The sequence below is a fragment of the Lepeophtheirus salmonis genome, chromosome 2, assembly GCF_016086655.4.
Source record: "Lepeophtheirus salmonis chromosome 2, UVic_Lsal_1.4, whole genome shotgun sequence".
NCBI classification, from domain to species: Eukaryota; Metazoa; Arthropoda; class Copepoda; order Siphonostomatoida; family Caligidae; genus Lepeophtheirus; species Lepeophtheirus salmonis.
Window position 1 is genome coordinate 5,665,931 of NC_052132.2, and position 23,252 is coordinate 5,689,182.

The 23,252-nt window shown below is 31.4% G+C and overlaps 1 protein-coding gene across 1 annotated transcript in view; it reads right to left on the bottom strand.

The window, feature by feature from the left end:
- Positions 1-21,627: 21,627 nt before the first annotated feature.
- Positions 21,628-23,252, bottom strand: part of LOC121132546 (uncharacterized) — a 39,962-nt gene continuing 38,337 nt past the window's right edge. The window contains exon 3 of the mRNA XM_040727970.2: positions 21,628-22,877. Within this exon, the coding sequence (XP_040583904.1) occupies positions 22,612-22,877 (266 nt within the window). The 3' untranslated portion in view covers positions 21,628-22,611. The remainder of the gene's footprint in view (positions 22,878-23,252) is intronic.

Consider the following 23,252-nt stretch of genomic DNA (forward strand, 5'->3'; position numbering starts at 1 on the left):
ATTTGCTTGTAAGTCCAGCAGTTCCAGCTGTAAATCCTCAGGAGCCGAATCAACCTCTGTAGTGAATGGAGAGCCGAGCATATTAAACATCAGTTACAGGCTCTTAAAGTCTTGGAACCTTCTGCCGAATTTTATAGCCAAGGTATCCAACTGAATTTGATACTCTGCTGCAAGTTCACAGGAAATGTTTGCTTCTTTCAGCAAAGGAAGGTGACAAAACCTATTGTTACCAGCTTCCCTGAGGAACAATGACAGCTACATTTGGAATGATTTAACGTGAACATACATCTCGTGTGCAAATAAACCATTGCCCTGATGTTTTATATTCAATTCATTCAACTTTTCCATGATATCAATGGCAAACTTAAAGTTCAACCTACACTCTTCATTAACTATGTTGGTACTAATATCACAGTCAATCCTTTTCATTTCTAGGAACATCACGATTTCTTCTCTTAGCTCCCCCACTCTCCTCAATACTCTGCCCAGGCTCAGCCAGTGGACGTGGTTGTGGTAGAAGACATCCAAATGTTCAGTTTCTAAATTTGCCAGCAATTCCCGAAACTGCCTGTGGTTAAGCCCTCTGGCTCTGATAAGGTTGACAATTGAATCAGTAACTTGGTTAATGTTCCCGTGCACCTTTACACATACTTTCTATGACGCAGTGAAGGGGTATGAGGACCAGGATGTTCTGATTTGATCTTGTCATTCCTCAACTTCAGCAGCCCTGCATTTTCCCTCGTCAAAGCAAAAGCTCCATCAGTTGTTACACTTGCTATTTTATTCCACTCCAGCCCAGACCTTGCAATACAGCTTTCAACAGCACGAAACAAGTCCTTATCAGTTGTTAGTTCTTTTAGGGACTCGACACTAAGTAGTCCTTTAGTAAGTTGAAAATTAGCATCCATTCCCTGTATAAATACTAACAACTATGCAGTGTCTTGTACGTCAGTGCTTTCATCCAATGCAAGCAAATACCTGCTATTGGCTCATGAGATCGTCACTTATCTTTTCAACACATCTAATCACAGTTCTCACCGATAAGACAATGCTACCTATTTTGGTTTTCTGTTCTAGACACATGATATTAGCTACGTCAGAAATCCATTCCTTGATAAACTCACAGTCTGAAAACGGGTTGTTCCTTTTTGCAAGTTTGTACGAAACCATAAAACTGGCTTCAGTTGCAGCATCTTGTATGATCGACTGCTGTGTCTATTTAAATTGTACTCCTTGAAAACAGCTTCGGACTTACGGCACAACAAGCAACCTGCTTTATTCCCAACTTTCGTAAAATAGTATTTAATAGTCCATTCCTTATTGAAAGCACGACTTTCGTCTTCAATCTTGTGCTCCTTATCAGCATTCATTATTTCGACACATTAAAAATATATATTTGTTATTTTTTTAACAAAAATCCTTTGAATGTAGCAAAAATTAAACTGTGCTTCTCAAATAACAATGAAAAGATATTTGGAGGACAGTGGAAGTACTGGTAGGCTACTGTATTAGTATTTTATGATCAAACAATGTGTGAGAAGTGTATGGCTAGTTGCTGAGAACATGTTGCATTCATGCAATACTGACGTGTGTGTTTACGCACTGAAAGTGAAGAGAAAAACACAATCGTAAAGGGAATAATATTTTGTTATGTAACCTGTTTAATTAAAACAATAAGTGATAAGTAAGAGTTTCGGTAAGTGCTGGCGGGCCGTAGTTTGCCCACCCCTGTTCTACAAGATAAAATATTACCTGAGTAATATTCCTTATGTGCGAAGGTGTTAATCCGGTGTGGAATGGGCATGTTAAAAAAAAAAAAAAAAAAAGATCTACATGGTAACCCTAACAATTTAAAGAATGTTTTGGAGGAGAGAAAGAATAATGCTCATGACGTCAGCTGTGACACGAGATGAAGGAAAAAAGAATAGAAAATAGGACATTGGCTAGAATTACTCCGATTTTAATCTTAATTCTATTCTAAGTCCAACAAGGACTTACAATTATAATTCCGCAACAAATCCTCACGGTTACACTACGTCTTTTATGAGCACTCACGAACGTAATAATTGAATATATTTAGAAAAGGATGTTCACTACTCAGAAATTAAATAATAATCACAACTGTTAAGGAAAATAAAATTCCTTCTTTATACTACCAATTACAAATTGACGGGCCAGCTAAAAAACACACCGTATTTATATGTAAACTTATGTGTATATAGAATATATGTGAGACCCTCACAAGAAATCAACTCCTAAAAAAATAAGTGAAAAAGGAGAAAAAGATTTTTAGTTATTTGTTTCATAAAAAAAGAAAAGACTATTCTTGTAACATGATATTTCACCACTTTTAGACAGAATTTCTAAAAACCGCAAAGGAAACCGTGTTGCTTAGAATCCCCTTAGAATTTTTGCCTCAGAGGACCCTAAATGGCCTCTAAAAGACGGTACAGTATGACATTATATTATAAGAACGAGTAAAAATTTATATTGGCTAGATTAGGCTCTTTGATACTTAGGAGTTGATTTCTTGTGATGCAAATAAGTAATAAATATACATGTAAATACAGTGTATTTTTGATCCTTTGATTTTAAATCCTTTGGCACCATTAATATTATAAACAATATATTTTCGTCATGAATTCTGCAATTTGTTCTTTATCTATTAACAATATCTCTGATATCCGAACTTTGGAGCATGGAGACGTCACATTTCATGATGTGGATATAGAAGAAGGACTTAAAATTGAAAACTATCTCGAAAATGGTTGTTCCTGTTCTTGAGGACCATTGGATCAATTAAGAAAGAAAACTCCTTGTTTTATTTGGTTTGATTATAAATATGTTTGTTTTTTTGGCGAGATCAATGCCTAAAAATTTCATCTATTTCTCCATTGAGTTATGAAGCCCATGTGCTTGTGCATTTTGGTGCCCTCGATAGGGAAGATGAAAAGATCAAATTCCAAATTAGTGGACTGGGAGTTTGTCAGACAATTTTTTCTTTCCACATGACTATAGAAAAATGTACAGTTGAGGAACTTTACACTTATTATTTGAAAATTGGGTTCATTCATAAGCAACATAAGTTAACTGAAAATCCATCTAAGAACCTGTATAATGGAAATATTATTGAAAGAAGTGAAGGTACTACATTTTTTTTTGGAGAACTAATGAAGGATCATGGTATTTCTGTACTGGGAAGAGTTGCGTCTCATTATGATCTTATAGCCATTCTTTGGAATAGGGAAGTTGTATGTAATGACTTCAAACGAAGCATGTTTGAATCAAGGATATGATAAATATTGCAGTATATCCACTTTTATTCGTCATTGGAAGACTGTATGTCCAGAATTGGGTATTATGGGACGTTGAAGCGATGTTTGCCATATTTATTATGCATTCTCAATAACTGACCTCATTATTCAGAGAATCTATACAAAAAAATCCTTTGGTTGATTGGACATTAAATATTAATTACATTATTAAGGAGCACAGGCACCATGTCCAAACGCAGAGATTACAATAGGAGGGTTGAATACGCTAAAAATGATCAAGAATCTGTTACATGGTCATTTGTGGTGCATTTAAGGAAGTTTCTATACACTTTCTTGTTGAAAATCATTCAAAGTTTTCGCCAGACCGCAGCTTTGGCGTAATTTCCAAATCTTATTAAAATCGACAAAAAAATGAATGTATGGAAGATTTTGTGGAAGTTGTCGTCAAAGCATTCACTAAATTCAATGTTATATCTTCTAAGAAGAGTGGATACACACAAATACACTTGTATAACTGGAGGAAATTTGTAGACAAGTATTTCTGTCCTTTAAAAGGAATAAAGAACTTTCACATATTCACTCTCAAGCCTACTTCTCCTGGAGTAGAGCACGTAAAAGAATGGTCAGATACTTCACAAACTCTTTCTGTGAACTTATTAAAACATGGAATTTTGTCCAGTGAATTGATTTCGGAAGAGTATATTATAAAGAAAAAAACTTATTCTATGAAAAATGTCGTTCCTTTGATTTCTTGTAATGAAAAGAAACAACTGGTTTTTTTTTTAAATCTATAAAAATTAAACGAACTTCTTAATAAAGAATTAATAAATATTAATTTTCCTCAATAACATATAACAATTTCTTGCCTACGTTGACTTTTTCTCCTATATCCGTCACTTTATCCAAAGATTCTTCATAATTTTTATCTTCACCATCTAATTATTTGGGAGAAGATACTCCTTCAACATTATCGGCTAATTTATTACAATGTATCACTCGACATTAAGTTGTTTAATTTTATAAATTTGTAATCCACCCCTTTTCTATTATCAGACTCAGGATGCTATTTTGATTGTACAAGTAACTTATCAACCCATTTTGATTCAGAACAAGGACTCTCAGAGGAATATACAACTGATATGTTAAAATCACATCCAAAATTAAAGAAAATGTATTTTTCATACGGAGGGTGTGATTTGCACAGTAAATATTTGAAGAAGGAGATAAAAATATGTGGAACTTGTAAACATTGCAGGGAAAAATATCTGAAAAAATCCTGCAAAAGATTTATATATATGTACGATATACAACTGATAACCTCTGGATGTAATTAATCTACAATCATAAATATGTCTTATGGAACGAAATTTTTAATAATTTGCTAATTAAAGATTATTTTTAGGAATTACTTCTACATTTCGAATTTTCAACAAAATACATTTGCCCCTCCATATGAGTCTGTCCGTTTTTTCCCCTTCATCTACGTATTCTACATCATTTCTAACTTTATTAAAAAATTGTTATCATTTTTTGTTCATCACTTGTGATGGGCGATATTGCTGTATATGAGGTAGTTAAGAATATTGAAATAGCGCGTAAGCTAGTTCTATTTGAAACTATTAATACATGGAAAATTACCCCTAAATTTTCTTCTAACAATACTTCAGATTTAATTCATTCATGAACCCCATAATGGATTAATTAATTTTAATTTTCTTATTTGTAAAAGCAAATATGGAAAAGAAAATAATATTAAACAATGAAATTCGAAGAAAATTAATAGTAGACATTAACTAATTCTACTGTATTAATGCCATATTTTATTAAAAGCGTAGCTATACACTTGTAATTCCGTTCTACCCTAGCTATTTTAAAAACAGACACCAAAACATTACTATAGGAATCTGGTCACCCTGAATCTCGCACCCTCTACGACATGTGTTCCTTCTCTTACATCATCCTCTTTTTGGGGATAGTCATAACTTCAACTAAGTAAAAGGGATGGTTGGAGGGACTATTGGCAAATGTATAGCTACGCTTTTAATAAAATATGACATTAATACAGTGGACTTAATTAATGTCTAATATGTCATAGCGTAGCTATAACTTTGTAATCTTACAAAGTTACCACTTAGAATGAAGGAACCTAAATTAAAACAACATTATTACATACTTTACTAAATATCCATTTGCGATACTTCGTAAGCTTCAAATTTTAATACTGGCCTGTAACGAGAAAAAATATAAAAATTCCTCACACCAAAAACCTTATTTAATAACTTCCACAACTGAACTGTCATTAGCTCTTTTTAAAGCTACTACAGCCGTCTTAAGCTATGAGATTTAAAACCTTCAATATAAATACCTGTCATTTGCATGATCTCTTAGTCATTTATTAGCAGTCTGAGTTGCAAAGGGGTGACAATTTCTCTCAAAGACACAAACAATTTATCTTTTAATTTTAGTCTTATTTACATATTCAATGATATGTCTGACTGAATCCAGTCTCTCGTCTGTGAAAAACTTGCTAAATTAATTCCACTTCTAATATGGCCTCAACTTTAATTTGTCTAGAGCCAAAAAGAGGATAAAAATAGAAAATCGGGATCTATTCTATAGCTCGAACTTAATAAAGTTAAAGAACTAGCTCTACCTATACTTGGTAAAGCTATTAAAGTAAGGGTCTTTTTTACCAGCATTTCAAATGATAAAACTATCCAGACACCCTGAAACACTATATTTATTAAGGAACATTCCACGTATCTTGATACTTAATTAACGGAGGATTTAAATTGAATGAACCTTACAAGAATCTGGTCAACAACTTATCTGATAATAGTACCTCCGGCTTTAATTGATTCTTTATTAAAACCGCTTTTGTTGTTGCAAGGGCGCTATTGGAAGACGTGGAATGTGATGCCAAGAAATTAATTACCACATTCCCTGACACGTTCAAGGGAGATAAACCCTCTCCTAAATAATACTTATAAGAATGTTTAAAACCCCTATGTTTATCTCCTCTTAGTTGAGGAACGAAAAAATTATATTTTTTGCCTTAGAATCGAAATCTTGATTTAATAAAGGCCCCTCTAAATCAATCATGCTATCAGAATCCCTAATTCTTTGAGGTTTTGAGTGTCTAGATACGAGAGAATTCTCCTCGCTGCCACCAATCATAGTAACTCCCTCGATACCTCCGGCAATTTTTCCCCCCGTCTTCTGGTAACTCTCAGAAGCAGTGGAACTGGAGGGGAGAAGTTACCCTTCTTCTATCACCTGATGGAGTACGCCTCTAAGGTCCCGCTTGATCGTCTCTCATCGAATATACTTTATTCGACTTTGAGTGGAAATCTCATGACAAGAAGAAATCCACCTCGGGTTGGAACAAATGGGAGGTTATTTGGTTGAATAATTCTTCCTTCAATCCGAACTCCCAAGTATGAAGAGACTTCCTTGGTAAAAAGTCTGTTTGCTTGTTCGCTTTTGAAAGGAATCCAGACAAAATCTGCCCAAATTCCTCTTTCCATTAAACGCTTCCATGTTATTACAACGATATCGTTTGGATGTTTCACCTTGGCATCATCCTTATTTAAAATGAGTAGTTGTATTATTCACATGAACTAATATCTGTGAGTGATATGAAATCGAAATAACGCTTTCTCTATAGATCACATTCCAAGCTCGTTAATATGAAGATCTATATCATTTCCTGTTCATAGGGCTCCTTTGAACTGGGTCAGTGGGCAGGAAATGATAGAGATCTTCATATTAACGAGCTCGGAATGTGATCTATAGAGAAAGCGTTATTTCGATTTCCGTAAAAACTTCTAGCTTTGAATTAAGTTTCTTCTCACTGGTGTACAGGCTATACTTAGTTTTTCCCACCATAATATATCTTTCTCGCTCTTGGAGGAGATTTGAATTTCTGGATTGAAAGGGTCATCAAAATTTCCCTTTTAATAATTTAACTGAAGGTTTCTCTGAAAGAGTGGGGTACTCAAACGCTAGTCTCACACATTCAATTTAGCCGTTGAAGGTCTTGGACCGACAGCCATCGCCTTTGGTGGAATTTAGCATCAAGATCTTGGATCGTTTGCGTAGTAATTTGTTGAAGCTCTCCGAATAACAACCCTAGCCTTTGGCGTAATTTAGCAACAAAATCTCGGATCTTTTGCGTAGTTATTTGTTGAAGGTCTCGGGTCAATAACTTTCTCCTATGGCAGAATTTAGCGGCAAAATCAAGATTCTTTTGTGCTTTCTCCTCAGGAAGGGTAAGAGTCATGGACACATAGTCCCATAACAACCCTAGATGAATAAGTTGAGTCCTTGGAATCCAAGAACTCTTATTCAAATTGACCTCGAAATCAAGGATTGTGTATAACAGTGCATGCTATGCACGAAAAGAGCGAGGCATGCACAAAGGGATTGGCCTACAAAATTAAGTCACCTAAATAGATGCTAGAACTTATCTTAAGTTTAAGCGTATTAAATATTATCGCAGCTGATGTCAGACTAAAACATAAAAGGTTAAATGGGTAAATATTGCTTCTCCATCGAAATTTGAAAAAACGACAGTGATCAGGAAAAATCTTACAAGAACGATATGTAACAAACAAATCTAACGAGCATAAAAAAAAATATTCCGGAAATGAAGAAAGGAAACTAATCACTTTCAGTAACTATCTCAATAGCTCCGCAATATTTCTGCAATTTCGTTATCCAGCTTGTTTAGCCTCAGAGCATAAAGGAGGATTACCTCCCACATGGGAAAAAGAATAAAAATTGTAGTTTATAACCATATTCAAAATATTAAATATAGACTTACTTTTAATCAAAACTGCATAATTATGTAAACATAGGTAGTACTAGCTTCTGTGAGTAGCTGGAAATCATTATCAGAAAAGAGGTTAAACCCCAAATTTGAAAGTATTTGAATTGCTTTATCTAAAGCCTCAAAATCAAAAATATACCTAAATGAGTAATAACTCAAAGAGGTGTACTTCAGTATCCTCCTCTTGGAGGTCCCATAAAATTCTTAGGCGGAGTGTTGACCTTAAGAAAAGGTTAGGATTCGAAGGCCTGTTAGCCATTGTCTACCCAAAAGGTATCTATCGATACCTTGAACCCCTCCATATTCCATTAGATAAAGCTTGATCATTCCGAACATTGTCCAACATCATCTTGATTGATGAAGGACCAAGTATGAGATGGTTTAGAGCAAAGTCTTTTAATTCCTCCTCCAAGATTGATATTTTAAGGGGGTTCTTTAAAGGAAGAGACTAAAAGTATCCTTCTAGCGTTCTTAATGAGCTTCTCCATTCTTTTTCAGGCATTGCACCGAGTAAAAAACATACCCATCCACAAAAGTAAAGGGCTCCATGATGAAAACATGGAAACTCTTCAATTCCTTTAATCACATGGCTATGGGTTCCAAAAAAAATAAAATGGTTTCCTTCCTTGCTTACTACTTCGTCCAAAAGATCGGCAGAGGTTGGGATCGCAGTTAACTTCTTAGAAATGTCACTTATCTCCACATAGGCCCCCATAATGGGCCTAGAAGACAATCTGAAATTCTTGTGTATGTCAGTTAGAGTGATAATTGTAAAGAGTAACAGAAAGAGGATGGTATGAGAGAAGTAACACATGTTGTAGAGGGTGTTAGATTCAGGGTGAACAGTTTCTTAACGTAAAGTGTTGGTGTCTGTTTCTAAACTAGCTAGGGTAGAACGAAATTACTAATCTATAGCTACGCTATATCAATTCGGGATATGATATTTTCGATGAAGGAATTAAACTGCGTAAGAAAAAGTTGTTCAATTAATTTTTTCATTGTTATTTTGTTGGGATGCAACAATACAAAACTTTTAGTATTTATTTATGTTATTTATCATTTAAAATATTATATTTAGTTGTTAAAATAATAAACAAAACAATGATTTATTTTTATTTTTGTTTGTTTTTAAATTTACGTGTAACTTTTTAATAATTCAAGAGTATACATATAATGAGATATGAATAGGTAAGTATTGCTGATTGAGTATTTAATCTAGGTCAATACAGTTTTATACCAAAAGAGTTACTTCAGTTATATTGTATAAGAAATATTTAAAAAAATAAATTATAAATATTTTATCATAGTTCAACAGATATTATTTTGTAAATCTAAAACTAACATGCCAACTATTTAATTAATATGACGACTTATATTATAGTTGGGTCGAATGGTAGGAAATTCATTGCTAACTTATGAATCATAATACTCAGTAATAACCATCATCTTTTACAAGAAAACATATAGATGAATTAAAACTGGATTACAGTATAACATCACCTAAAGTCGATCAGAATATATTAAATTATTATTATTTTTTTATAAAGTATAAAACCATTGATTCCAGATATTCCCAAAGTTTAACTTTATTATAAACTTTAAAAATTCAATGAAAAGATAACAATACTAATGTCAATTAATTGAACTCAGAGCTTATATTTCACTTGTAAATTAATTTAAGATTGAAATATTTGAAAGGATTTGTGACAAATAATTAAACATATTATCTTTTAAAATCGGAGTAACATGAATGGGAATCACAATAACATAATATTGGAGCATAAATCCTCCTCAAATATATTTATTATTTCATTCGGCAAAGTGTCCTTTCGGCAAAATGGCTTTGGGGAATAAGGTTTTTGGCAATGTGTCCGAGAACCATGCAAGGCACATCCATATTCTATTAATTCAAAACAAAATGACTTGGCACAAATTTAATTGACGAATTTGAACAATTTTGGAGAAATTTGAGATTTTTTGTATTCCAATTCAACTCAAATCTAACAAGACTTGTTGTTATTCCTCGCATTTATAATAAAGGCACCTCCCATTATGGGCAGCTGTATCAACTATTATAGCTACATTATTTTTTAGTAGGTTATTTTGATAATAATTATCCCTAATTTCCGCACTCTAGAGAGGGTTAATTAAAATAATTTTATAATAGAAATTGTGGAGCATTATAAAAGAATAGTAAACTAACATCGACTTAATTTTGCAAAAAACAATCGTATGTTGCTTTCTTGTAATTGAGTCACATATTACCTTTATCATATTCCTCCACGATCACTCTCTTAATTCTATATCGGTCATTCTGAATCCTCTACATTCAGTTTGTGTCCTTGTTTATTTTCTTCTCCCCCTCCTCCCTTGTCACAGCTGATTGTAGCTGATCTTCTCGAAAACATTCTTCAAATTCTCAGGGTGGCCATTTTGATTTTCGATTTCTTTTTTTAACATGTCCTTTTACAAACAATTTAATTAGAGAGTTGAACTATTTTTTTTTTCCTTCATCTCAAAGCAGTTTGTAGCTAATTTAATTAAACGTCAAACAACTTAGTTGGTATCAATTTTTAAAAAAAATCTTCAATTTGTCAGGGTTGCCGTGTTAATTTCTTTTTTTTTAACATAGCGAAAATGCTTTGGATTTGCAACCCAAGCCATGTTCTTCCTCTTCCCACTTTGTCACTGCGTCTCACATAGTTTTAATAACTTCATAACATATGATGATGACAGAATAAAGCTTGAAAAAAGATGCAAGGAATGTTTAACTGTTGCGTCACTGAGTGACTCGAGTATTTCTTTTAACATTATTATATCATACGTTTTATATGTGCATAGAGAAGAAATAGAAATAATATAAAATATATATTACACGGCGTTACCTCGCTAACATATAAACACATGTTGTGTTGTCAGCCTTAGATTCATTCCTCTGACGACTTGATACGTCATGACTGTTTGAGGTGGCCTAAGGATATATATTTTGGTCTTTGGAATTTTTTGTAAAAGAAAATATAATAATTAATATTCATAGAAAAAAAATTTCTTTTTAGGAAAAAAATTTCAAATATTTATTTTTTTTTGCTAAAAATTTCAAACAATAGATACTTACTAAAAAAAAATTGAAAAATTGAAGTTTCTTTTTTTTTGAAAAATTGAAGTTTCTTGAAAAAAATTGAAAAATTGAAGTTTCTTGAAATAAAATTGAAAAATTGAAGTTTCTTGAAATAAAATTCAATTATTGAATTTTTTGGTTTTTTTTTTCAAAAATAGATAGAAAGCTACTCACAGAAAAAACATTTTTTGGAATAGAAATTAAAAATCTTTAGCTATTGGCAAGAAATTATTTTTTTTTGCAAAAAAATGATTCAAATGATCACAGCTATTTAGAGAAAATTATTTTTTTGTTGAAAAAAATTGAAAGAGTAAACTTTTTTAAAAAATTTTACTCTTTCAAGTTCAAATATTAAATTTTATGGAATCTTTTTTTTTTTAAATCCGTAGCTACTCATATAAAAATACATTTTTCGGGAAAAAAGTTCAAAAATCTACATAAAAAAAATTCATTTCAAATGAAATGAATTTTTTTGTAAAAAATTTTAAATATTTAATTTTTTACAAAAAAATTATCAAAAGATCACATTTATTTACAAAAAATTACATTTTTTTCGGAAATAAAAAGTGAAAAATTGAAAAAAAATTCAAACTTTGTAATTTCCAATATTAAATTGTTGGAAAAAAATTTCAAATATTAAATTTCAATTATTTTGTTTGAAAATAGTGCGAGTATAACTTCTTAGGAAATGTTGAATTATCCTTCGTTGTTGACATCTTGAAATCTCCAAACCAAATCGTCTTCTTCATTGTGTTGATTTAAACCCGTCTTATTCTCCTCTTTATTTATGGCTGTTGCGCCTGTGAGACAGCGTAACGCGCGTTACCGGACTCAGTAACTATAATAATGTTACCATAATATATTTAGTAGCGCTTATATTACTCCGTTACTGCCTAATGCAATAGATTACAGTAACGCGTTGCTTTTGTAGCACGTTACACCCATATAAGTGATTGTGCTGTATTGGTATAAGAATTAATAAAAAACAAATTAATGTGGATTTGTTAAAGATTGTTTTTATGTTAATACACTACAAATTATACAATATATATAACAATTTTTAGGTAATTTGCCATGAATTACTTCTATATATATATATATGTATGATAGAATGAGTAAATTATGTAAAGAGTGCAACTTTTATAGATTAACCCGGCGTTGCTCGTCCAAGGAGGGAGTGAGGTATCAGGGATATACCGTATATGTGATCAATGTTGTCAATGTGATACCGTACCACATTGACAATTGTCAAAATAATTAAAAAAATATTCAGAAAATAATTTTTTATACAGAATTATTCTATGATACTAATAATTAAAGTATGAATGTTTCGTTGTTGTGGAGAAAATTCCATATAGGGTAAGTTACGCATCGTCGGACACATCGAAGAGATATTTATGTTCATATACTTTATATAGACATCGTGCATTATATTTGATTTTTTTTTTTAAATAAACACATTGAGAAATATGTTAGTAAGAAGTTTTGTATCAAAATATTTTCATTAAAATATCGAATAAAGAAGTTATTAAAGATTTAAAAACACTATCAAAAAATGCCCAAAATTGATAAATTCAGACAAGTTTCAAATCAAATTTTTAATTTCGGACGTTATTCGAATCATGTTTCTTAATTTCAGACACCATGAAATAGGAAAAATATAGGAGATAAATATACATAGGAGTGCAAATGAATATTTATCTCTTGGGTGGATAAAATTCAAAATACAGCTAACCTACTCTTGTACAGAGGGGAATCTTTGATTATTTGAAAATCCTTGAGATGAAGGATCTCAAGTAATTTTATGAGAACGAATAGAGGGAGGAACAGACACACGGTACATAAATCAGAAGAAGAAATTAGAAAAAGAAAAAGAAGAATCATCACTTCTCCTTTTGTCGTATCAATAATTAATATAATTTTAAAGGATCATGTCTATTTTTTCAACTCCGTCTGAGGGAAGTATATAATGGACCCAGTTCGCGATATAACATGTATTCCATGGATACCTCCAATATCCGATTCACTGTTAAATTTCTTCTCGGGTTCTAAGTCTAGCCAAGTATCTATGGAGTCTTTCGGAGTCCAATTCGCTTCACTTCAACTCATGGAACCTCGAGAAATAATCAACGATGCAAAGATGCCCTTTAATTCTCGTGCCTTGTTTGCTCCTATTGTCAACACCAGAAAGTTAACTCTTCATTTACAATACGATCCTATATCTCATTGAGAATGTCAAATGGTATACTTATAATATGCTGGATCAATTATGAAGAGGAATTGTCTCAAACTCTAGATCCTTCATTTACTTAAACAATCAAGAGTTAGCATTTATATTCTGATAGATGATGTTGATGTTATAGCCATTTACATTCTATGGTTTCATTTATCAATATTAATTATTAATTACAACATCACTAACTACATAGACATTTTGCATTACCGTTCTACAAAATCCAAGTTATCCTCTTTGTTGAGAGAGGTTTCATTCTCTAACTTGGAAGATTCATGTTCAATTTTGTTCATTAAATAAGCAAGGAAGTCAATGGAATACCTCTATAACTCTAATGTATTTAAGAATACAAAACGAAGCTGAGCTCCTACAGGATTAAGGAACTAATAAATTACAATTTGCCACTCTTTTATTGCTAAGTTCAGTTTCTCATTGATTAAAGATTGTTTCATATTGTTTTTATTAGTTTATTAATCAATTAATTTAATATTATAATATACAATTCAAAAGGAATTAAGTTCTTAATTAATAATTAAGTTCTTAATTGATTAAAACATTAAAGTTGGAACATATTGGCTGAAAATATTTTGCTGTCTTTTCATCTTCCCTCAATAAAAGGTATTCATCCAAATGACTTCAAGATTCAACTCCCCACATTGAATATACTTCAAGGGGAATAGTCGCGTTAATCCAGTTAAACTTAATGTTGATATGAGCACCTGTTAGGGGATCCATAACAATTATTTATGCTTGAAAACAAAATGTTGATAATTTACAAAGGTGATGAGTTGAGTGAAGCGATTCAAACTCTGAGAGACTCCATATGATTTTTGGATAGCTCTAATTTCTATTTAACCGTCAATCAAATATGTATTGGAGGTATCCATGGAATAAATGACATTATCTTTCCGAATGGATCTGTTATATTCCTCCCAAAGACGGAGTTGGATGCACGGATATAAACGTGATCCCTTTTATTAATCATTAATATGATTGATTTGAGGCATGAGGGTTGAATGTACCGTACATCTGATCCTCCTTTTTCTTTCTGATCAACAGCTATTTGAATGATTTTCCCTTCGGTATCCAGCTATTTAGTGAGCTATTTGTTATTTTATTCAATTAAAACACGTTTCGATAATATGAATTTGTCAATTATTTGGTTCATATTATCAGACAGTGATTATTTTGCAAATAATATGACAAAAATGCAGCAAATAAATAAAATACTAATGTCAAAAAACTTCATTAAACTCAAACATGGGAATTTTGTTCTAATATAACTCAATGGAGAGGAAATATCTTCATATTATCACACAACATAAAATATAGAAGTATTAAATTTTAACTACAAATAATCTCTAACTTTCAAATTTTCTTTCTCAAAAAATATACCATCAAATCGATCATTAATCGATTTGAAAAAAGATTACATAATATCTTTTTGATATTCTTGGTTGAAGTACTAAAAATTGTTGCGACTTAAGAATTTATCTAGATCAAATAGAAATTACGTCAGATAGATTTCCTCCTATTTAAGAAATAAAAATCCAGCATTTCTTATGGGAATTTCTACAAAACTGCTAAACTTCCTTTCACTCCTTCTGCAAGTTTTTTTTCGCAACATAAGTTGGCATTTTCTAACACACCTACAGTGTAAAAAAATACATTTATAAGCCACAATATTTTCTCCGAAAGTGTTAATTCAATTAATCCAATGCACAGACCCTCATATATATATATAATCTCATATTACAATTCCTCCACCCTTTCACCCATACCCCCCCACCCCTAGCTATTGTGGGTATTACAACTTGTTGCTGAAACCCGGTAAAAGAGTGGTGAATAGCATGCATACGAATTGTACAAGAAGGACATACATTTATAACTTATCAGCGTTACTCTCCGTCCTTGATGCTCAAAAACATTTGTATTTACACTTTATAGTTTATACGTATATTTTTGTTCTCTCCTCAAGAATGAAACATAGTATTATTTTCATCTTGACACGTTTTGTAATGACCAGGGGGACAAACTTTGTGTTGCACTATTTTTAAGAGTACATAAGTAATAACAGATTAATTAATTAACCTAAGTTTGAGAAATTTGTGTATAGACCATTCCCTGACTTAAAATATTTTTCAGAAATATCTGCAATACTGATACAATGCAGATATTAGATATCAGAGATATCCGCCCAAACAATATCATTATGTGCAATTTCTATTATATTCGGATCATAAAACTATTGCATGATGAAGAAACATGCTATGTAAGACCCCATTTAATATCCCATAATCCATTCCGGCTCACAGATTGTGCAGTTGAACTTCTGGTCCCAAGGTATGTAAAATTCCATCGTCGTGCCTTCTCGGAGCATCCCAAAATACACCTCGACTCACGGATTGTACAAGTAAACCACTGGGATCCAAGGCCAAATTCGTTTTAAATCTTCATACTTAACGTCATGCTTGACCATTTCCACCTATAACCATTTTTTAAAACAAATTTATTCATTAGTACATATGTACATCATCCAATCAAATAATGTACGATATGGAATATAATATAAACTACTGATATTATCGGCAGTTCAGCTGAATTATTATATTTTGAGATATTAGAAGGGTTCCTTGATTCTCAGAGAAGCGGTGGCGGATACATTTAACCTTCTTCGAGACCCTGCAGTTCACCTGTACAACTCATGGACTGGGATGTATTATAGGCTACAATACACTTCGGCACATGAGATATACATAATTTATAGTATGCCAGAAAGAGTCCTTGGGGCTTAGGCACATAGCAGCACTGGAGTGTGAAACTTTCTTGTGGCCCAGCACTTAACCTTTACAACCTGAGGTGTTTTTTATTTATTTATTAGAAAATGTCCATAATGTGCAGGGAAGCAGATGCCGTGGATTTTTGTATTAAAGTTCAATAGTTCGATTGCCTGAATATAATATGGTTGCAATGAATTTACACACGATGATCGATTTTATCTTTCAATTAAATTACTCATAATCATATTGCTTGATGATATTAAGTACAACAATTTTGTTTCACATTGATAATGCACAAACAATAATTTTAGTACGTAACGATATTACTCTAACAGATATGCCGGCAACCTTTTTACTGTACAATCATTTTTACCGTACATCCTCTTTTTGGGTTTCTTTTTCGAGGAAATGTTGGGGTATACAATAAAGTTAGAAACTTGACCACCGGTTCATATGAGTCGAATAAATTATTCTGGCAAATCCATAGTCATTCTCAAAAAATAATTTTTTTTGGAAAAAAAAATATCAAAAATCCCAGCTATTCTTTGAAAATTACATTTAAAAAAAAAAAATTGAAAAATTAGATTAAAATTCAAATATTAAATAAAAATGAATTTTTTTTTTTAAATATTAAATATTTTAATAAAAAACAAAAAAATCCTTAATTTGAGAAGGGGGGCTACAGCCCCACCACCTCACCCATGCAGATACCCATAGTGCATTATTTTTCCTATCAACAACAACTCTTGTAGTACCTCTAATAAGAAACGGAATTAAAAATACTATGTGGGAGAAAAAGAAAATATGTATTATTTGTAAACATACAAAGGCGATTCTTTGCCTAAGTTCATTGAATCAATAATTAATTAATTAATCTAGAAAAAAATGGAAGGTTCGTCTAATTTAAAACACACTTTGATACAAATTCTTCGTAGATGCATTCTGAAAAAAACAATACTTACAATTAGAAATAAAGAAAATAGCTTTCCTTTTTAAACATAGCAGGAAATACTTTAATAAAATAAAGGTACAGGTATTGGGAATTTTCATAGATGACGTCATTTTTTTTAGAAGATAATTAATGTCCATCAAAATATTTACTGAAACACTTATAATATACATATGTTTAATTTAATTCCTGAAGCATAATAACGAATTTTGAGCCATACGTCAAACTTAAGGATAACAGAGGGGAACACTTATTTTGTACTAATGAATTCAAGCCAAAAAAGGAATTTATCTCTGTGTACCGAATTCCAAATTGATCTTAATTTTTCTCTCACTCATCTGAATTCTGGAACGTCTGGGATTATAGTAATTCGGGACTATGATCTTTCTATAATATAAGCTATTATATTACTCATCCTTACCATGTATTATGAATAACTTAATTGGTACTAAAGAAGAGTGTCGTTTTTTATCATTTTTCAGCCTGAAAATGAAAATATATCAAGTTCAGAACAAGATACAGAATCAATTAAAATACTTTTTGATCATTAAAAAGACTTTTACATAAGTTTTATTAATTCTACTTTTAATTTGGAGATTGTTTTAATGGTAAAAAATTGCTCTGAACGATAATAGTCCCAAATTACAACAATCAGAATTCAGATGACTGAGAGAAAAACTGAGATCATTTTGACTTCTCTGCTCATAGATAAATTCGATTATTGTCTTCAATTCATTTTTACAAAATTTTAAAGATTTGATCAATGCGATGGCGTAATTCAAGGGTTAAGTACTCATTTTCTCCGCACGGAGTGGTGTATGGAATGGAAGAAATACCTCTATCAACGAAATTAAACGCTGGATATGTTTTTCCCCCTTTTTGTTTCTTTATTAATTTGTTCATCACTTGGACTACGGCAAAAGTTACGGATCCATTTTGATCAAAATTTTTAAGAAAACTATCAATGATCACAGTAAGAGGCCATTAAATTTGAGATTACAAGAACGAAGGCCAAAGTAACACAAAACGTAAAAAATGCATAATCACCCATAAATGTGGAACAAGTTGCAATAATAACTCAATTTGATTTTACGCAGAGGTTTTGTGTCCATTCTAGTTTTTGATCGGATTTCTACTAGGATTTGAGCTTCTAAAACCTTATATTTCTTCGTATTTTTGGAATTTTATATAATTTGTACTAAACTCACTCAGGACACTTAGATGTGGATTACCACAACCAGTTTGAATGCGAATTTTTAACGAGGAAATTACACTCATTATAGTTATATTATGAATACATAAAAATAATGACTGTTATCATCTTTATATTATTTACTGTCCAATAAAAATTAAATCCAATGCTTCATTAGTGAGGCCTACGACATTATCTCTTCATCTCATTTTAGCTAACACATAAAAACTGTTGAGAATCCTGTAATAGGGTGATCATATTTTAATTTAAAAAAAAGGGCCACCAATTCGTAGGAGACGGGAAGGGGGGAGGTATGTACCGTATGCCTAACTTCCGTTTTCTTCTTGAGCTCTTAGAAATCCCAGGCCTAAAGTGTAACTCAGATTATCATATTTTTGTAAAGGAGAAAGGGGAAGGATATTATTACTGAGTTAAGACCCTTGTTAATATCAGCTTCCTGTTATAGGATTTTAGAGAGAAATGATGAAATACTGCTATAAAGAGGATAACATTCCTCATTTGAAATGGAATTAGTAATTAATAAATATATATTTATTTTGTTACACAGGGTGTGGTTTTACAATTAAGAATTTTCGAGACAAGGAAATAAACCTTTTTATTTCTGAAATTAGTAGAGATATTTACAAATCCATTTATATACAAACGTAAGGCCCCTCCACGACCCTAATCATTCAATCCAAATACCCTCAAACACGGCCTCCAACCTGACGCGGAACCTGCTGCACGCCTTGATCAGGTGATCTTTATTCATATTGTTCACAGCCTCAATAATGGAGGCTCTCAGAGAATTCAAATTGTTGTGAGCAGGCATGTTGGACTCCCTCTCCAAGACACCCCACGTGAAATAGTCCAAAGGATTGCAGTCCGGGGAGCTAGGGACCACATTTCCTTAGAACATCTCCAACTTGTCCGAAAGCCAATTTTGTACCCAACGGTTAGTATGAGCGGGTGCACCGTCTTGCTGGTAGAGATATGGTCTTCCAGCCGCAACCTGCAAAGCTCCTTTATGACTTTGTACATGGTGGTAGAGGACAACTTGAGAAAGACGATGATCTCTTTGGACGCACAGCCTGCACGGAGGACAACAATTATCGCATCACGACGGTCGTACTCGGATGATATTTTCAACACTTTGTAAACATAATTTATCCAAAAATTGTATATTAAATTTGATAAACTGGTTTTTAAAGCTGTACAACTAAGGGTTCCCAAGAAAAATTTGTTTAAATAAATTCTTAATTGTAAAACCGCACCCTGTAAATTTTAAAACAATTTACTCCAAAGATGACCGGGGAAGCTTACCTCAAGGTGAAAAGTTAACTCACCGGCGACCTATTAACTAATGAACAAAATAGAAGAAAAATCACTCTCAACCACCTTTTTTTCTATTCTAATTTCTAGACTTTGTCTTTTCATCCCAAAAATTACATCCGCAGGTATAACTAATATTAATTATGATTCAGTATAATGGTGAAAATATAGAGCTAATTATATCGATAATTATTGTGTTTCAAATTATATGAAAAAAATTCCTAATGATATGATGATCTTCCAAAGCGTTTGAATAAATAATTATCTATTGTAAATAATAACTATCAAGTCTTATTTGAATGACGAGGTTCTTTCTCTTTCCATATTAAAATTAAATCAAAGTACTAATGCCATAGAGCGTTTTACTGACGTCATATATTGCATCATAATTGAAGGAGACGCCATCTTGTGCCCTCAAACTGATATTTTAATTACATAAAATGGGCAAATTTCCAATAAATCTTTAAAGAAATCAATCTACCAGAGGATTCGGGCACATTTTCTGTTTCTTTTGAGAGGAAAAGTTGCGTGATACAATAAAGGTAACGATTTGAGTCAAGTCATTAAAACTTATTTAATGAAAACAACTGAAAGGAAATGCACTGCATCCTTGTCTATTTCAAAAAGCGATGCGTGTTGACATCCAGTAGTTCACTAATTTTCCTTAATATTCATGGCTTGCGTTTTGAAATAAACGAATATTTAGTTCAGCTATTTTCATTAATTTGAAATCTAAATCTTGTATGATTTTTAGAAGCCGACTCTACGTATTATAAACACAAAAAGGTATATTATAGGATTTGGATTTTTATATTAATTTATATGAATCAAAGGTCTTCATTTAGCATTTGTGGCATTTTTGTACTCAATCATTGATACTTTTTTTTGATAAAATTATCAATTCAATATCGAGGGTACCTTGAAAGGAGGTTTCGTACCACAACCTGAAGGTGGCAGCAGACTCTTTTTGTACTACGTTTAACGCTTTAGTACTAAGCGCATTTATTTTGATGCTTCTCGTCATTTTTATTAATAAAATCTCATTTTTGAAATCAAGTGTCAAATATTGTTGTTTATTTATTGCAAATAAGACAGCCTATTCTACCAATTTATAATTTTCCACTACAAAAACTATCAATTAAACTTTTAAAAGTACGACCTTTTATTTAATTTTTTTATTAATTTCTAGGGATTTCAAAATAAAAAATATCTGTCGATACCAAAATCCCAAATTTTGTCCTTTCGGTACACCCTAATATATGAATCTCTAGAGAAAAGAGTCAAAACACAATGCAAAAGAGGCTTATTCAAGGCATCATATTCGTTTATGTTAGCAAAATAATTACATTAAACTTTTATTTATATTATATTCAAGTTAAATGATAAATTAAGATCTTATTGTTAGCCTATGTTTTTCAAATGAGAATTTTATATTTAGTGCATAATATCCACTTATTCTTAATATATGATTGATTTCTTAACTATACTATATCTATTTGAGAATGTATGTTCTGATTTTTAATTTTTATTCAAAACAACTTTTAATCTATTTAAAAATAATACTAATCCTAATTTTAGTACCGTAATCGTTAGAGGCTAAAAATTTACATTAATAGAATTGTCGGATATGAACATAAAATACTATTATATAATGTATAAATACAATTAGTTATATAAATTTGAATTTCCTCCACAATTGACTCGTCTGCGACCTCATCAAAATGGCCAGTGTAATTATAAACAAAAGCAAAAATATTTCTTATCGACAATATATAGTCACTTTGGTTGTTTAGGTCCTCAAAATGGTCGACATCAATCATGCTGACGTCACGTAAAAATGCTCAATAATATGGAACATATTTTTGGTTAATTTTAATTATATATGATTTCTATTAAAAAATAAATTAGTACTCATAGTTGAAACATGTAAACTTTATTATACAACTTTAATTATTGAAAATTATACAAAACAAATATCAAAATAAAACACAGAAAACCTTTTATTAACATGTAAGAATATCTTTAACAAAAATATGGCACATCTCTTGTAAAACATTATATATTTATATACACATGATAAATAAGACAACGAAAAGGTATATAACATAAACTTAATACAATTAACAACTAACCAAATAGTATGGGGTTTTTGTATCTTATCCTTTCTTGTTACAAGAAAATTGTAAATAATACGGATGGATATGATACAAATCATAATATTAGGTATGTCGTATTTGAAAACTACAAAGAAATGATTGTAAAAATTCGGAATGTTTAGATCATATTACACAACCTCGTATAGTCATATTTTATCAAAGAATACTACACATTTGAACAACTATTTATGGGACCAACAAACTTTTTCACAGAAAAAGACTTAAAACTGAATGGCTTCCCCTTCTCAAAAAAGAAGTCATTCCAAAAATTAAAATAAATACTTTTTTATAATAAAACGTCATTTGATAAATATTACTTTAAAGTGTTATAAAAAGAAACGTCAAGAAAGATACGTATAAAAATGCTAGTCACAAATATTCGCAGGCAAAATTTGAATGACCCAACAAAATTCTACTCCCCTATGATTTATGAATAAATAAATTGTATCAAAAGACCATTGTTTCCTGTTCAAATCCCTTATGTGAGTCAGATTAATGGATATGAGTGGTTATAGTTTGTTGATCTCTTGTCTATACAATAATTTATGTTGTAGTCTTTGAATGAGTAAATAACTTTGTGATAATTTATTAAAGTAATATGAGATCAATTAATTTTGAATTTAATGTATTGGAAAATCTCATACGATTTTGAAAGAGGGATTCATAAAAAATACGTAAATAGATTCATTACTTGGATTTGTAACTTGTCCAAATTTTGATTTAGTCATTTCATGGCTCCTCTTGTTTAATCGAATTTAGAAATACTTTCTAAAATAAAATAAGGGTTGACCGAAGAAAATAGGTTTATTAAGGGATCCTCGGATTGTGATGCAAGGGCTCTCTTCTTTCTTTGTCTTTGATTTGATCCTATATTTTTCCTTATTGTGCCTATTTTAGCGAGGAAAGACCAACCAATAATTTGAAGTACTGCAACTACCATGAGCCGTCTAACATTTGGATGGACGCCTTTGAAAGAAAGTGCAAAGCCAAACATATCATTCAAAATAAAATCTGCAAAAAAGATCAGTCAATTAGTTAATTATTTATAGTAGCATGATTGTATAATCATTATTTATGATACAACTTCAATGATCAAAATGAAAATTGACCTATAATAAGGATAAAAAATTGTATTTGCGATTAGTGTTTGGGTTTTAGACCGAACTAATTCGTTCCATATTTTTCAAAATCGTTCATGAAAAAATCATTTAAAATCCAACCAAAAAGCATGGTCGGTCGTAAACCGAGTCTTAACAAATTATATACGATACTCCATAAGTACTGGGTGGTCCATTAATATCTGAACACTAATCTAATCTTCAACAAGATATAATTTTTTAATTAATCATAGAATTTCAACCAAATAATACTATAAATAGATGTAGG